The sequence below is a fragment of the Rhineura floridana genome, chromosome 8, assembly GCF_030035675.1.
Source record: "Rhineura floridana isolate rRhiFlo1 chromosome 8, rRhiFlo1.hap2, whole genome shotgun sequence".
In the NCBI taxonomy this organism is placed as follows: domain Eukaryota; kingdom Metazoa; phylum Chordata; class Lepidosauria; order Squamata; family Rhineuridae; genus Rhineura; species Rhineura floridana.
In genome coordinates, this window is record NC_084487.1 from 85,692,012 (window position 1) to 85,709,985 (window position 17,974).

General features: G+C 44.4%; 2 protein-coding genes across 29 annotated transcripts in view; one reads left to right on the top strand and one right to left on the bottom strand.

Moving 5' to 3' along the window:
- Positions 1-17,974, bottom strand: part of IMMP2L (inner mitochondrial membrane peptidase subunit 2) — a 797,369-nt gene that overhangs the window by 466,467 nt on the left and 312,928 nt on the right. For 6 of the 28 annotated variants that reach the window (XM_061640000.1, XM_061639983.1, XM_061639997.1 and 3 more), the window contains one exon: positions 13,905-14,332. The exons of the other annotated variants lie outside the window; for them this stretch is intronic. In XM_061640000.1, the coding sequence (XP_061495984.1) occupies positions 14,320-14,332 (13 nt within the window). In that variant the 3' untranslated portion in view covers positions 13,905-14,319. Of the gene's footprint in view, positions 1-13,904; positions 14,333-17,974 lie in introns of those variants that run through there. 28 annotated transcript variants of the gene reach the window in all.
- Positions 1-17,974, top strand: part of LRRN3 (leucine rich repeat neuronal 3) — a 66,205-nt gene that overhangs the window by 28,767 nt on the left and 19,464 nt on the right. The window lies entirely within an intron of this gene.

A 17,974-nucleotide genomic window follows, 5' to 3' on the forward strand; every position in this document is an offset into this window, starting at 1 on the left:
AATAGTGTAAAACATAAATGTGGCAAACAGGAGTATGGAAATAAATGTGTCCTAGAAATACATTTATCATAGAGCTGGAATTAGTTGTTGCCCCTTGTTAGGGATAGGAACTGCATGTTATCAGAAACACAGGATTGCTACCAAAGGAAACAGTTCCACAGTAAGAGCACCTACCACCTCTGTAACATATCGTTCAATTTCCCTTGTGGCTTTTCTTCAGTATGCTATGCATTTCTCCGCTTCTAACAAAGGCAACTACCAATGTGTAGTGCGGAAAACACAGCAGGTGGGAACCTGACATTAAGAGAAGGGTCTTTAATCTAGGAGATACTTGGAAGGAGAGGTGATTTCCACTGATTCTCCCTCCACAGTGCCACCTCCCACACTGCTCCAGAGAGCAACCAACACTCCAGAAAAGGTCTTTTTATTTTATTTTTATTTTATTTCGGGGCACAGGGTTGCAGGGGGCAGGGAATCAGCAACAATTACTTCCCACCTTCCATTAGTGGCACTCTTTCCATAAGGAGAGCTCTGTTCACTGGCTCTTAGAATCAGCCTATAATTATAAAGTCAGGATACGAGACAAGTTAAACTAAACTACACATTACAGAGGGAGATGGGGGACCTTGCCAAGTCATTCTTGGATGCAGCTCCATGTTTCTAAGAACATACAGTTTTGTGCTAAGCACACACTTAAGGGCAAACCTGAGTTTTGTGGCTATGCTGTGTAGGAACAGAATGGAATAAAAATACAGAATAGAGTGGATGATGCTTGTTGTGTTATCTCTGCAGTGGGGAATGGGATAAGCTTACAGATACTCTATTCAAGACACCTACCAAACCCTTTTCCAGTTAAGACCTTGACTGGAGTCTAAGTGCTGACTTAACTGCAAACTGATTCATTTAAGTTTTGGTAGCTATCGTCCACACAATCTATTTAACCACAGATGTAGCAGTGATGGAGATGTCCCTATTCCCATTAGTTTCATCACAGCACACTACAGATACAAATGTTCAAAAGAAGCAATTTGGTATATGAGAATCAACAAGTAAATGATTATCTACTCTAATTATTCTTTTTATGAAAGGATATTGTAAAGAATGATAGAACCAAATAATTGTCTGCCTTTTCACATGGATGGAAGAAATCTATTGGTACCTGAAGCAAGCAGGCCTAAAGCCAAAAACCAGTAATGGTGAGGTATACACACACATGCACACACACAGACACAGTGAAATAAGATGCACCAGAAGTAGTTAAGCTTATTAAATAGTTGATCTAAGTGTTGCTCATTTAAAACCCTATGTACAGCCCTAAAATTAAGCATATTATACAGCCACGAGAGTGGCTGTATACTATAGCTAGCGTGGATTTTTCACATTCTGCAATGTTAAATTGAAAATACCCCATGCCATTCCGATGCTTCCCATAAGCTCATTTCAAAACAAAACCTTACAAAACTTATAGTCCTGAACTCAGAAATACTTCCTTAACAACCCTCTCAATTTTCATGGCAATAAACAAAACATTCCGAAAGAATCGAGAGTTCAAAGTCTAAAGAGAGAGAAACCCAGAGCCCTTTTGGAGTTTTTTCTCTGAGAGTTCTCATAATCTGTTGAAATTAATTAAAAATCAGCCATGTTCACAAAAGACCTGTAATCCTGTTACTGACCATGCCCCATACCCTGACCTTCATCTTCTGCAGTTTAAAAGTTTAAAAAATGCCCGGCTGATTTTTAATTAATTTAATACATTTTGCATTGAACTGAATGATAATGTCAGGCATGCTCAGTAAGAAGCAACTGTCAGTGTTCTAGGAGCCAGACTCACAGCTGCTTGGCTTGCCTAATCAGGGGGCTACATCCACACCAGACTTTGATTTCATGTGAGACAATCATGGCTTCCCTCACAGAATCCTGGGAAGTGTAGTTTGTGAAGGGTGCTGAGAGGAGACTCCAATTCGCCTGACAGAGCTCCAGTGGCCAGATGGTTTAACAGTCAGCCACTCTGATTGAAGGTCTGTGAGGGGAACAGGGCATCTCCTAGCAACTCCCAGCACCCTTCACTAACTACACTTCCCAGGATTCTTTGAGAGAAGCTATGATTGTCCAAAGTGAAATAAAGGTCTGGTGTGGATATGGCCAGGGACAGCTTTGGTTTAAATTTGGGTGGGAGGCTACATGTGCCTGCTGTAGAATAAAAAGGTGGGGGAAGCGCTGAAAAGTAATGATACTGTTCACAATGTTTTCCTTTTGGAAAGGAAAGGGTCTTCCCCTTTGCCCAGTGCCCACCCACCCAATCTCCTCCCCTCCCCCTCCTCCTACCCTCTCTGCCCCTCCCCCAGTTCAGTGTTGGACTATGACCTGGTAAACCAGGGTTCAAATCCCCACACAGCCAGTTACTGCCTCTCAGCCTCAGAGGAAGACAATGGTAAACCACCTCAATACTGTTTACTATGAAAACCCTATAAGTCAGGATCGACTTGAAGGCAGTCCATTTCCATTTTCAAACATGATTACACAGAAATAAATCCCATTGAACTCAAAAATAATGCAACTGATCAAACCCACCCTCCATTCTCCTCCCTCCTATTCCCTCTATCTTGCCCCTTCCCTGCCTCTCCCCCTCCAATTCTCTCCCCCTTCCCCTCCAATCCCCTCCTTTCCTCCTCCCCCTCCCCATGGTCAGTTTTACCTATCTTAAGCATGATTGCACAAGAGTAAATACCACTGAACTCAATAAGCATGCAAATGATCAAACCTGCCCTCCCCTGCCCCTTCCTTTGGCCCTCCGCCTCCAATCCCATCCTTCCTCCTCCCCCCTCCTTCTGCTCCCCTCTCCCCTCCCTTTCTCCTTCCCTCTCCTCTCCCCTCCACCTGCTCCACCCCATGATCAGTTTTACCGATCCTAACCATGATTACATAGGAGTAAATCCCATTGAAATCAATAAGCATGCAAATGATCAGACCTGGCTTTCCCCTCCTTCCCCTTTCCTTTCTCTTCCTCCTCCCTTCCCTGCCCACTCCAGCCATCCCTCTTTCCCCTCCTGTCAGTTTTACCTAACTTAAGCATGATTGCATGGGAGTTAATCCCACTGAACTCAATAAACATGCAAATGATCAGACCTGGCTTTCCCCTCCTTCCCCTTTCCTTTCTCTTCCTCCTGCCCACTCCAGCCATCCCTCTTTCCCCTCCTGTCAGTTTTACCTAACTTAAGCATGATTGCATGGGAGTTAATCCCACTGAACTCAATAAACATGCAAATGATCAAACCTGTCCTTCTCCTCCCCTCCCCCTCCTTCTTGCTCCCATCCCCTGTGGTCAGTTTCACCTCTCCTAAGCATGATTGCAGGGGAGTAAATCCCACTGAACTCAATAAGCATGCAAATGATCAATCTATTCTCGGCAAGCTTGCACAGGATCCCATTTCTTACCTCCCAGATTAAAAAGCAGGGAAATTCACTAATAGGCAAAAAACCTTGTGGTTTAAGAACGTACTTATAGCCCACAGATATTTCTATCAAACTTTACAAAGCAGGGAAATTGGGCAGCTATAGTGAATGCACCAGGGGAGCAGGAGACCTGACCTGTTCTCTGAGATATTGGACTGTCCTACAAATTTGTCAAAATGCAAACAGCATTTGGGTTGGTCTTTCACAGTCCAATCCACTTCCTGTGTAGCTTGGAAGAATTTGCTAACATGTGCCCCTGAACATATGGTGAGTGGTGGCAATACCTGCCCCCAAAACACAATCCATACTCAGCTGATGTGCATGGATCTGCTGAGGAGGGCTGTATACCTGTGTGTGTACATGAGAGTGCGGGGCACTTCTGACCACACCCACTAGTGGCATGCAGCCCCCACAGGGGTGACCAAGGGTGAATACTGGTCCACAGGCCAAAGAAATGTTCACCACCCCTGCTATAGTCTATCAGACCGTATTCTGTCTCTAATCTAGTTTATTCACTACTAGTATCAATGGTTCTTCACCAGGACCTTAAAAGAAAAGTGGGTTTTAAGTTGTGATGTGCCTGCTCTCAGGAACATGAGATCAGCTTCCAATGTTAGAGTAATAGACAGGTGCCCACATTCCTTCACTAGGTTCAAACCATGAGCATGGAGACTGGTGCCTCCTATTCAGTGGGGCAGTGAATCTGTTTCAGGTTTCAGTCCAAACTTTCAAGGACATGTCCAAGGTGCTGAAACCTGGAGCAGATTCACTGGTCCACTAACATGGAGCCACCAGTCTCCTCTGCCTCCAATAATATTTGAAGGGCAATACATATGTCTGAAAATGCATAGTAAGTAGGTATCTAAGGGCCTCAGCCAATTATTTCTCCTGCTGGTGTGTTTTACTGTGTTTTCAGACAAATGAATACCACTTAAACACTGCATGAAATACACTGTAAATCAAGAAGGAAACAAAATGGTGATCCATCTTAGCTGTGAACAAAGCAGAAAAGTTGTGTCCTGTGGATGAGAGATGCTGAACAGTTTAGGTATATTTAAATAATCACACGAAGGTGAGAGCTTCAGGTTTGGAAATATCATTTGTTTTGCCAATCATGTACAAAGAATCAACTAAATACGCAATATCATTAACGAAGTGCTCAGCTGAGCAGAAACTATAATTAAAAATAAATACAAATCATTTTTTCCTGTAATTAGATATGGCTATATCTCTACAAGCTGGTAATTTATGAGCATACAAAAAATCACTCCATATAATATAAAACACTGCAAAGAGCAGAACTTCAATTTCTGAGCTTTTACAAAAAACATTCTAATGATTAATATCCGCTTTGCCAATTATCACTTGTCAGTCGTAGTGTCCCACAACTTGTCAGGCCCAGGATGTGACTCAGGAACCAGACCAACGGCTGTAGTTAATTCGTGTTTTATTAGGGTAATGTCCAAACAAAGACTGCGTTTTCTCATGAAGCAATACAGGGATACAGGTCCTGCGGCATTGGGAGAAAGTTGACAGAGCAAGGGACTTCTTCCCGCCTGTTCTTTAAGAAGGGGCCAAACGGGCGCGCAATCTTTCGCTCCTCCTTAACTGCCCCTCAGGTACTGCCCGCCTTCCCCCCCTTCTCTCCTGTCTTTTCAGCTGTCTGCGTGTGCGCGGTGAGGGGGGAAGCATCACCCCCTCCTCTTCTGAAGTTTCCGATTCCAGGATGGGGGATAGGGGAGGGGCTGATGGTAAACTGCCTCCCCGCTTTTCGGCTGTGAGCAGCCCTCCCTCTTTCCCCTCTTGCTCTGAGCCTGAAAGAGGGGGAGGCGTGAGAATGTCCAGGGAGGGCTCAGGCTCCCCGTTGCTAAGCGACCTTATCACTGGCAGTTCCTCTGTTTCGTCTTCGCTCCAAAGGGGGGAAGTTCCTCCCCCTTCCCTCTGCCATCCATCCGAATACTCTTCTCCCAACTCTCCGGGATCCAGCTCCCCGGGATTGGGACCCCAGCTCTGCCTTCCAACACCATCCCCCCTCCCAGGCTGTGCCCCCCTCCCCTTGTCTGGCTTGGGACGGTGGGGAAAAGGTTGATGGAAAAGTTTTACCAATTCTGGAGCATGCACATCAGCTGCATCTTCCCATGATCTGTCAGCCACCCCATAGCCTTTCCAGTTAATCAATTACTGCAGCTTGTGGCGTCTGATCCTGGAATCTAAGATCTCCTCAACTTCAAACTCAAGCTGCTCATTTACCAGGAGTGGAGCTCCGGGAGGTTCCTCCGGCCGTAACTCACTGGGAGGGGCGGCTTTCGTTAAGAGGGATCGATGGAACACAGGATGTATTTTAAACGTGTCAGGCAGCTTCAGTTGGTACGCCACGGGATTGATTTGAGTTTCTATTTCGAAAGGACCCACCCTCTTGACTTGTAATTTTCTACATTTGCCCGGCATCTGGAGGAAGCGGGTGGACAGCCATACCTGGTCTCCCGGTTGAAGGGGGGGGGGCTCCTTCCTGTGCAGGTCAGCAACTCGCTTGTACTCCGTTTTGGCTTCATTTAAGTGCTGTTTCAGTGTCTGTTGCGCCGCTTGCAATTCCTTAAGGAAGTTCTCAGCTGCCGGTACCAGCATTCCTTCTGAGCTGCTTGGAAAGACTTTATGATGGAATCCATAATTAGCGAAGAACGGGGTTTGTTGAGTGCTGGAGTGCAGAGAATTGTTGTAGGCGAACTCTGCAAAATGCAAATATGATACCCAGTCAGTCTGTTGATAGGACACATAACTTCGTAAATATCTTTCCAAAACGGCGTTCAAGCGTTCCGTCTGCCCATCTGTCTGGGGGTGATGGGTGGAGGAGAGTTTTAATTCCGTCTGCAACTGTTTCCACATTGCTCTCCAAAATTTGGCTGTGAACTGAGTTCCTCGGTCTGAGACTATGCTGTTTGGCAATCCATGCAGCCGGTAGACTTCTTTTATGAATAACTTGGCCGTTTCTTTAGCCTCTAAGGCCCCTGCACAAGGAAGAAAGTGTGCCATTTTGGTAAGTAGATCCACCACTACTAAGATGGCTGTCATTCCTTGGGACTTGGGTAGATCAGTTATAAAATCCATGGAGAGGTCCTTCCAGGGTTCGTGTGGGACAGGCAACGGTTGTAAGAGTCCTGCTGGTGTCCCTGTTTGTGTTTTTGTCCGCAGACAGACAGAGCAGGACTTTACATAACTCTCAATATCCCGACGCATTTTAGGCCACCCGAAGTCCTTGGCCACGTTCTGAATGGTCTTGTAAATCCCAAAGTGTCCCGCTGTGATGGAATCATGACACTGGCGTAGGATTCTGAGCCTTAATTCCCCTTCTGGCACATATCTGGCGGTTTTGAACCATAACAGTCCATTTCTCCAGTGAAAGGTTACTTCTGAGTCTTGACCTTGTCCCGTCTCCTGCTGATATTTTAGCATGTCTGCATCTTCTTGTTGTGCCTTTTTGAGTTCCTCTTCCCATGAAGGCTGGCATACTCCCAACGTTAATTTCTCTGGCGGGATTACGTACTGAGGCTGGTCCTCGGATTCACTTTCTTTGTATTGTGGCTGTCTGGATAAGGCATCCGCTCTCTGGTTTTTGGCTTGGGCATGGTAAGTAATCTGGAAGTTAAACCTAGTGAAGAACTGGGACCATCTTATCTGTCTCTGGTTCAGCTTTCTGGCGGTTTGGAGGCTTTCAAGATTCTTGTGGTCGGAGCGCACTTCAATTCGATGAGAGGTCCCCTCTAGGTATTGTCTCCAGTTTTCAAAAGTGTCCTCGATGGCCGGCAGCTCCTTCTCCCAAACTGTGTAGTTCTTCTCTGCAGGCTTTAACTTCCGAGAGAAGTACGCACAGGGGTGCAGCTCCTTCCCTTCTTGGTCTAATTGTAGCAGGACCCCCCCCGATGGCAAAATCTGAAGCATCTGCTTCCACTACGAAAGGGCGGTTCGGATCAGCAAAGCGCAGAATGGGCTCAGTAGCAAACCTTCTCTTCAGCTCCTCAAAGGCCTCGGTGGCGTTCTCTGTCCATTGAAACTTCTTCTTCCCCCTTAAACAGTCAGTCAGAGGAGCTGTTAATTTGGAAAACCCTGGAATGAACTTTCTGTAATAATTGGCAAACCCCAAAAACCGTTGTACATCCTTTTTGGTGACAGGTTGGCCCCAGTCCAATATGCAGCTTACTTTCCCTGGGTCCATCTCCATGCCTTCCGCTGAGATTCGATATCCAAGGAAGTCTAGAGACTTGAGGTCAAATCCACATTTCTCTAATTTAGCATACAGGTGATTTTCTCTCAGTCTCTTCAACACCGTCTTCACATGCTGGTCGTGGTCTTCCTGGTTCTTTGAGAACACCAGGATATCATCTAAGTAACAGATTACATACGTGTCCAACAAGTCTCTAAACACGTCGTTCATGAATTTTTGAAAAATTCCTGAACTTCCACAAAGCCCGAACGGCATGACCAGGTATTCATACTGTCCATAAGCAGTCAAGAATCCTGTTTTCCATTCATCTCCCTCCTTCATTCTGATCAGATTGTACGCTCCTCTCAAATGCAACTTCATGAAGATTTTTGCAGAGCGCAGTCGGTCCAGCAACTCTGAGATCAGGGGCAGCGGGTAGCTGTTGGGGATGGTGATCTGGTTCAATGCGCGATAGTCGTTACAGGGTCTGAGTTCCCCCGTTCTTTTTCACAAACAATAGTGGCGCTCCAGCAGGGGATTGTGAGGGGCGTATGAATCCTCGCCTCAGGTTTTTATCCAGGAATTCCTTCAGGGCCTCCCTCTCATTCTCTGTGAGAGAGTAGATTCTCCCTGATGGGATGCTGGCTCCTGGCACTAGGTCAATCGCACAGTCGTAAGGGCGGTGGGGGGGTAAAGTCTCTGCCTCTTTTTCATCAAACACATCTTCGAATTCTTCATACTTTGGCGGCAGGGTCACTTGCTCGATCTCTTGCACTGCCCCCGCTAGGGTGTTCTTGATTCCTTCAGGTTGACAGTTCTCCTGGCAATACTGTGAGGTGAACCACACCACCGCCTCCTTCCAACTTATTTTGGGTTCATGCTTTGCTAGCCAGGGCATTCCCAGAATCACCTCAAAGTTCGAGAGATCTGACACGTATAGCGAAATGAACTCTTTGTGCCCAGGGATTTGAAGTTTCACTTCCTCCGTGGCTTGTGTCACCCCTCCTGACTTCAGGGGTCTCCCATCGATAGTCTCCACAGCTAGGGGAGCGTCCAGTTTCCACCGGGAAATTCCATGACGCTTGACTAACTTTGCATCAATAAAATTTGTGGAGGCTCCACCATCAATTAAGGCAGTGGAATTAAACACCACTCCTCTGGAAGTTGTAATCCGAATAGGCAAGACCAACACCCCCTTTGAGGGAGGTTGGATCGTTGGGGGGCCTTTATACAATGCTGCCCCCAGTCCACCGGCCTGCACGTGGACTGGGTGTTCTAGTTTCCCAACGGCTTGGCTTTCCCCCCTTTCAGTCCACAGTCTCTGGCCACATGGCCCGGCTTTGAACAATAAAAGCATAAACGTTCCCGGCGTCGTCTTTCCTTTTCTTCTTCCGACAGTCTTGGCCTAGCCCCTCCCTGTCCCTCAGTTGCATTACCTGCCATCCCTGCAGTGGGAAGGGTCTTGTTGCGGGATGCTGAGGCTGAGTATCTCGGGACCTCCTGCTTCCTTTCCAGGCGCCTTCCTTCCATCCGGTGATCTATCTGTAGGCATAGCCGGATGAGCCCTGGTAGGTCAGCGGGGGGGGGAGGTCCTGGCCAACTCATCCAGGATTTCAGCATTTAATCCACTCCGGTACATAAACATCAGGGCGGCGTCATTGTAACCAGTTTCCTGGGACAGAATTTTAAAAGCGTTCGTGTACTCGGAAACAGTCCCTTTAGCTTGCTTCAGAGCGCCTAGTTGCCGCGCTATTGTTTCAGCCCTTTGCGGGTCTTGAAACATCTCGGTCATCTCCTGTATAAATCCTCTGTACCTTCCTAAGACAGTATCCTTTCTCACGAGATACGGAGTCACCCATTTTGCAGCTTCTCCCTCCAGGAGGCTAATCACGAAAGCTACTTTAGCCCCATCGACTGGAAATTCCGTGTGCCTGACATCCAGATATAACTCACATTGAGCCACGAAGGTTGCCAACTGATCACTTTGTCCCGCGTATTTTGGGGGCAATCCAATGGGAACCTTTACTATGGCAGCTGGAGGGGCTGTTCGCATCTGGTCTATCGTGGCATTCAAGTTTTGATTATCCGTCTTCAGCGCCTTGACTGCTGCTAGCAGGGCTTGAACATCCGTCTGCAAATCAGCTACCTTAGTCCTCAAGAGTTCCACTTCTTCCATCTCAGAAGTGGGGTTCGTCCCCCCCGCTGCTCCCTTTGACATCTTGTCCCAGTCAAGTGAAGAGAGCGTTGAGGGTGATTTAGGTGGCTCTGTCAAGCTGTCAGGCCCAGGATGTGACTCAGGAACCAGACCAATGGCTGTAGTTAATTCGTGTTTTATTAGGGTAATGTCCAAACAAAGACTGCGTTTTCTCATGAAGCAATACAGGGATATTGCGGCATTGGGAGAAAGTTGACAGAGCAAGGGACTTCTTCCCGCCTGTTCTTTAAGAAGACGCCAAACGGGCGCGCAATCTTTCGCTCCTCCTTAACTGCCCCTCAGGTACTGGACTTCCGGGAAGGGTGACTTCGCTTGTGCCTGCTTTTGAGACGGGCTCCCGCCTCAAAAGAAGCTTATTCAGATATAAATCAGTCAGAACATTTTTTTTTGACTGATGAAATTTCTCCCGGGCAGGGAGAAACGTAGAGATCAACCTCAAAAGCCTGTTTTTGTTGGGAGGACTGGATTTCATTAATTTATGAGAAAAGGTCCAGCCAGCAATGCCGGACGGACTTCCGAACAAGCTCTATCTGATTAATGCGATACGTTTATCTTTTCTTCAAAGAGAAAACGGTCTAACAGGCAAGCACCCTTCTTTCTATTATTTTTTTTACTTGGTTTAAATTGTTGCAGCAAAAAGAGATTTGTCAAATGAATCAGCTTTAAAGAACTTCTGGGTGAGCTATAACTCTTCTCTGTTATTCATGAAATTAACAGCTTATCTCTGTTTCTATTGCAAAAAGCTGTCCTGGAAGTGCATTCTAAAGATATAAACAGAAGAGGGATTTCTATTCCGAGGAACATTATATTGTCTGGGACTATTCTCTTTTTGGTCTATTTTATTTTGACGAATCTGCTTCTTCACGACACCACTAACTGTTTTGATGCTGGGAACTAAATTTGTTTTGTGTTCTTGAACATAGAGAGATAAGGCAGGCTGCTCTGTTTATACTGTGATGTCATCAAGCCTGGAATATTAACCCAATTGTTGCTGAAATAAGAAGTGGTTCTTCTTTATTTTTGTTTTGTTTTGTTTTGTTTTCGTGGTTTTAAAAATGGCAATCAAGAAAGTGGCTGAGAATCTGGAAGTAATTATGTTTCAGAAAATAATGGATGAGATTGAGATAACGAAACAAACCCTGCGACAGGGCAGTAAGGAGCTGAAAATTGAACTGAGCAAAATGACGCAGGAGCTTAAAGAAATAGGGGATCCTGTGAGAGAGGAGAATGAGATCAGAGATGAGAAAAGAAAAAATAAAGGGAAGATACAAGCCCTGGAGATTGGAACAAATGTGGAATTGGAAAAAGATCTGGAGTTTATGGATATTAGAAATAAAATCTACTGTTTGGAATTTAACGTTATCTCTGAAGAAATTAATGAAGATATTAGAGATAAAGTTATCAATGGCTTGGATAATCTTCTGGACTGGAATGACGTGATGGAGCTTGATATAGAGAAAATCTATGGAATTAACTGCAGCCATGTGACAATGGAAAAACTCTCAAGAGATGAGCCAGTGCATTTTGTAAAAAAGAAGAACACAGATATGACTTTACAACAATATTTCAGCAACTTATTCAGAATTGATGGCAAGAAAATATTTGGGATAGAGGAAATTCCCATCAGACTCTTATTATATGACTATGGCTATGACAGCAAGATTATTATGGAATACTGATAATGGAAGATTGGACACTGAAATTACTGGACTTAACAGGACTATTGAAGATGGAAGATGGAATTAATAGGGATAATGGAATAATGGCTATTGAAATGATTGGACCTAACAGATTTTGATGAGATGGATTAATCGATATGTTTATTTGGACTATGGTTATGACAATAAGATTATTATGATTATTATTAACGAGATGGATTAATCGACATGTTTATTTGGAGAAAAATTGATAGATATATTTCTTAAAGAATTGAAACCTCTCTTTGACTTTTTGTGGAAAGAATAAAGTAATGTTTATGAGATTTGATGATTAATTAAGATAACTACTGGAGGAAAGTGATTTTATAATATAATTTAAGAGACAGGATTGTTATATATTGTAGACCTACAACTGATTTGATCTGCGACAAATGGGAAGTCAACATTTTATTTTTTTGTTTAATCATTTTTGTTTTGTTTTGTTTTTTGTCTTTGAATGTTTTATGATTTTGTTTTGTATGTTTTATGAAAATTTGAATAAAAATTATTGTATAAAAAAAAACTGCCCCTCAGGTACTGCCCGCCTTCCCCCCCTTCTCTCCTGTCTTTTCAGCTGTCTGCGTGTGCGCGGTGAGGGGGGAAGCATCGCCCCCTCCTCTTCTGAAGTTTCCGATTCCAGGATGGGGGATAGGGGAGGGGCTGATGGTAAACTGCCTCCCCGCTTTTCGGCTGTGAGCAGCCCTCCCTCTTTCCCCTCTTGCTCTGAGCCCACAACTTGTCAGGCCCAGGATGTGACTCAGGAACCAGACCAACGGCTGTAGTTAATTCGTGTTTTATTAGGGTAATGTCCAAACAAAGACTGCGTTTTCTCATGAAGCAATACAGGGATACAGGTCCTGCGGCATTGGGAGAAAGTTGACAGAGCAAGGGACTTCTTCCCGCCTGTTCTTTAAGAAGGGGCCAAACGGGCGCGCAATCTTTCGCTCCTCCTTAACTGCCCCTCAGGTACTGCCCGCCTTCCCCCCCTTCTCTCCTGTCTTTTCAGCTGTCTGCGTGTGCGCGGTGAGGGGGGAAGCATCGCCCCCTCCTCTTCTGAAGTTTCCGATTCCAGGATGGGGGATAGGGGAGGGGCTGATGGTAAACTGCCTCCCCGCTTTTCGGCTGTGAGCAGCCCTCCCTCTTTCCCCTCTTGCTCTGAGCCTGAAAGAGGGGGAGGCGTGAGAATGTCCAGGGAGGGCTCAGGCTCCCCGTTGCTAAGCGACCTTATCACTGGCAGTTCCTCTGTTTCGTCTTCGCTCCAAAAGGGGGAAGTTCCTCCCCCTTCCCTCTGCCATCCATCCGAATACTCTTCTCCCAACTCTCCGGGATCCAGCTCCCCCCAGCTCTGCCTTCCGACACAACTGCCTTTGCAACTATCCAGATGTCTTAAGTAAATGTAAAAACACTCATTTATGCTTATTGCTCCACTGTGAATCCATTGTATTATCCCTTCTGGGCCAAGATCTCTCTCAAAATTATTTTAGTAATTATAAAATAAATGTATCTTTTATAGATGGTTCCCCAAAGTATAAATGAATTTAGAAGGGCCTTGGCAAGACTAAGAACATTTAACTTTTTTTCAACATGTGTTTGTTTAGACAGTTACTGGAATAACCCAAGTAACCAATTTTACAAATCTATAATTATCATTATTTTCTCTTTTACATATGTCCAGTTTTTGTTTTAATCTACATCTGATGGTGTAAATCCAGATTATTTCCAAGATTTGGGATCCACAATAAACATATGGAGGGAAAATGCAGCTCCAAAACAGTATCGGCTTACCAAACTATTTGTAAACATGTCACAAAGAGGAGACCTTGGGGGCAGATAACCAGTGAGGCCCAGAAGACAAAATGTAGGGCTTGAACTTGGGTGAGCAGGCTTCAAACCTGGATTTTATTGGAGACCTTGCACAAATATCATTTTTGTAAAATCTGGTTATCAGGGATATAATGGGAGATAAAGCATATGTATATGATAAATACTGATATGTATTTATTTTATTGCCTCTATATCCTGTCTTTGTCCAAGGAGTTCAAGGCAGCACATATTGCCTCTCCCCATCAATTTTATCTTCACAACAACCCTGTGAGGCAGCAGATAGGTTAGGCTTAGAGAGAGTGACTGGGCCAAGGTCATCCACTGAGCTTCATCACTAGGCAGTGATTTGAGTCTAGGTTTCCCCAGTCTTAGTCTAGCAGTCTAACCACTACACCTTGCTGATTCTCCTGCATGTGTTATAGCTATAGTAGCATGTTACACGTTTTGTGAAAGTCTCAAAATAACTACTTATTTCCCCTTTTTTCCAGTCACACATTAGTGAATACTGACAACCACATTTAATAGTCAATTTCAATGGGTTTACTCTGAGTAAAATGTAGTTGGATACAGCCCTAAATATCTTGGATTTGAAGCCAGCCAAACATTAAGAAAGCTGCCAATATAAAATGAATAAAGAGTACTTTAAATGAGTCCAATCATATAAGTGCTGTGCAGGCAAAATACTAACGGAGATGAATGGGATAGATGAATGGGTGAGAGCAGCTCTGCATATCTCCCACTAGATTCATTGCTACCTCTGGCACAATGGCAGCACACTGCAAAACTGCCACTGTACATATCTCTGTCTCTTCTATTACCTCTCCAAGCATTACTGTTAAAGGGTGGTTACAGGAACAGATCTATTCAAAGATCAAGTTAAGCCGACAATTCTGTTTAAACAGCCCAATGCATTTTGATCCACAGATGGCTCTTCATCGGGAGAATCTATAATTAAAAGATAAATAAGCCTTAAGACATGCAAAAAGTAAGATCCTTTCCAGGATCTCAAATATTATCATCTAAAAAGTATACAGACAAATCAAACTGGCAAATTGACAAACATGGAGTGAAAAAGAGCAAAAACTGTCTAGTGTAACTGCTGAAAGTTTGATAAATCAAAGGCAAGATTACAATAAATTATTAAAATAAAAGAAAGGGGAACATTTAAAATAATTCTGGTTGAATCGTGCATTACTAGCAGTGGAAAGGGACACTGGTAAATTCTGGTACCTGTCTGCTTAGAAATCAAAATGACTTAATGGAAAAAGCACAGCTGCTACTGTTCCAACAGTTTCTTTTTAATGGTAACCGTTAGCAGGGGTGTCACTAGGGCGATCCAGCGGGTGCGGGCCACACCGGGTGACACCACGAGATAGGGGTGACACCAAGAGCCGCCCCCCGCCCTAGGCACCGCCGCCGGGAAGGAGCAGGTGCAGCTAAGTAGGAGAGAGAGAGAGAGAGAGAGAGAGAGAGAGAGAGAGAGAGAGAGATCAGGAGCGAGCATGGCAACTGCCCTCTTCCCTCAGGGCCCACCCTGCCACCTCACAGGGTGGCTCCTTCGCACTCCCTCGCAGCTCGCTCCCACATGCTCTTTCTCTCCCGCCTCCCTCCATCTCACATGTGCGCTCCTGGACGCAAGAAACCCACTGGAGAAAACCCCGATCCTAAGCACGTGTACTTCTTTGAAGGAAGCCCTTGGTGTGTTTTTCACCAGGACGTGCGTCCCAACCCATCCCACCTTTTTCATCGCCCTGCTTACTTAAACGCAATCGCAACCTAAGGCTGAATGTAAATGGGTAGTAGGCCCTTAGTTTTTTTGTAGGTACCGGGAAAGGAAAGTGCAGAGGCGAGGAGTTAGAGCACCCTTCCTGCACGTTGTCACGGAGGGCAGAAGAGATCATGCTTCACCAGAGAACGCCGGAGGCATCTGATACTAACTAGGCTAGAGCTGTGGTTTGATTTCCCCCTTCCCAATTTACTTCTAGCAAATGTAACAAACAAACAAAAAGGGTGGGAAAACTGGCTCGTGTTTAAGCAAATCCTAGACTGCACTGAACTTCAAGGGCATCCTTCTCTTTTCCCCATCCTAATTCAACCAAGCTGCTAGGATTTTAAGACGGCCCTTAGTGACTCGAAACCAGCTTACAGCCGAGCCGTGGATCACACTGTATTTAACTTCCTGACCGCCTCCTCTGATATGGACAGACCTGGAGGGCACAAACTCCCTCTGGCACCTCAAGCACTGAAAGGGAGGTCCCGGTCTGGGGCTCCTGATTAACGTGCCTGGAAAGCAACTTTTCGAAAGCAAAGTCAACACGGGAGATTTTGGGTGTGATCCTATGCATAACGGAGAGCTGCCAAAAAAGACGTGTGACGATTTCTGGAGAAAGGCTGTCTGTGCCAGGCAGCATCTTAAAATCTTCTGATTTCCTTCTGAAATCGGGTACCCTTGATGCGTCTTTCTTTCTTTCTTTCTTTCTTTCTTTCTTTCTTTCTTTCTTTCTTTCTTTCTTTCTTTCTTTCTTTCTTTCTTTCTTTCTTTCTTTTGAATACATACTCCTCCCCCTTACAAAGAGCAAGCAAGACACGGGCTGATTATTTGTACTCCCAGTCACGGAAGGGCCCTTATGACACACTATATGGCCGGTTAGTTCTCCCTATGCTTAGCTCCAGGGGCGTCACTAGGGCGGTGCGGCAGGTGCGGGCTGCACCGGGTAACACCAACCCTAGTGATGCCACTGACCGTTAGGACACTTTTTGTTGTATACATTCTTAGATCTATCAGAGAAAACCCTCTAAGATGTACCTGGAGTGACTCAGGAGTACTTCACCCATGAAGAAAAAACACAGGAGCATAGCAAGGCTATGCTGAGGAGTCCAATACTGATGTTGTGTGTGCCTCCCCTGACATCTGTGCACAAACATCTGTAGCACGGGGGCCTATAGTTCTATGCATGAAAGCTTCCTTGGAAGCTGCAATCCAGATCATTCATTTATTTACCATACCTTTCTTTCATAATTATTCTATTTGAATGTCACTCTAATGTTTAGTATTACCACATATGTTCTGTACATTAATGCCATTGCTATGACCTCTTCTGTTAAAGAAAGCATTATTGATTAATTAATATAGTTATAGAACAAATAAGTGCATTCTCCCTGACTCATGGAAAACAGGTACGCTCACAATAGTTTTACAAATCCAAAAGAGTCACTGAACCTAATTGCTGTCATAGTTCCTAGTTTTAAAATCCACCTGGCTTTTCTCTCTCTCTAAGAAAACTCTTATTGGTTTGTTTGAAGCATTTCACCATTATACTACAGAATTTACCTATTGAATATAGCACTAGTGATGGTTCCACATTTTGCTGTTTGCTGCCGCCACTATGTACTTTCAGATGTTCAGTTCTTTTCCCTATGCCAAGTTGCTTTTTATAAAGGCACTGTACAAAATAAACTACAAATCTGGTATTACGTGTAATAAAATCTCTGAGGATCTATTCTGCCCCATCAGTGGGATGGAGTACAACCTGACATTAACGTTTGAGCTTATTCGTACTGGCAAATTCAGAAGTGCCAGGTTCCTTCGTGATAGCCGCACCACACCCCCTCACAGCCATGCCCCCAGGATTCACTGTCTCTTATCTACTTTTTTCACTGTCCAACTTTCACATCCATACATAAAGATCAGAAATACCATGGTCTGAATGATCCTGACTTTAGTGTTCAGTGATACTTCTTTGCATTTGAGGACCTTTTCTAGTTCTCTCATAGCTGCCCTCCCCAGTCCTAGCCTTCTTCTAATTTCTTCACTATTGTCTCCATTTTGGTTAATGACTGTGCCAAGGTATTGATAATCCTTGACAAATTCAATGTCCTCATTGTCAACTTTAAAGTTACATAAATCTTCTATTGTCATTACTTTAGTCTTCTTGCTTTTCGGCTTTCCTCTTTAACTTTCATCAGCATTCATTTCAAATCATTACTGGTTTCTGCCAGTAATATTGTATTGTCTGCATATCTTATATTATTGGTATTTCTCCCTCCAATTTTCACACCTCCTTCAACTTGGTCCAATCCTGCTTTTTGTATATGTTCTGCATATAGATTAAACAAACAGGGTGATAAAATATACCCATCTCACACCCTTTCCGATGGGGAACCAATCGGTTTTTCCATATTCTGTCCTTACAATAGCCTCTTGTCCAGAGTATAGGTTGCGCATCAGGACAATCAGATGCTGTGGCACCCCCATTTCTTTTAAAAAATTCCATAGGTTTTCATGATCTACACAATCAAAGGCTTTGCTGTAATCTATAAAGCACAGGGTGATTTCCTTCTGAAATTCCTTGGTCTGTTCCATTGTCCAACGTATGTTTACGATATGATCTCTGGTGCTTCTTCCCTTTCTAAATCCAGCTTGGACATCTGGCATTTGTCACTCCATATATGGTAAGAGCCTTTGTTGTAGAATCTTGAGCATTACTTTACTTGCATAAGATATTAAGGCAATAGTTCAATAATTACTGCATTCTCTGGGATCCCCTTTCTTTGGAATTGGGATATATATTAAATGCTTCCACTCTG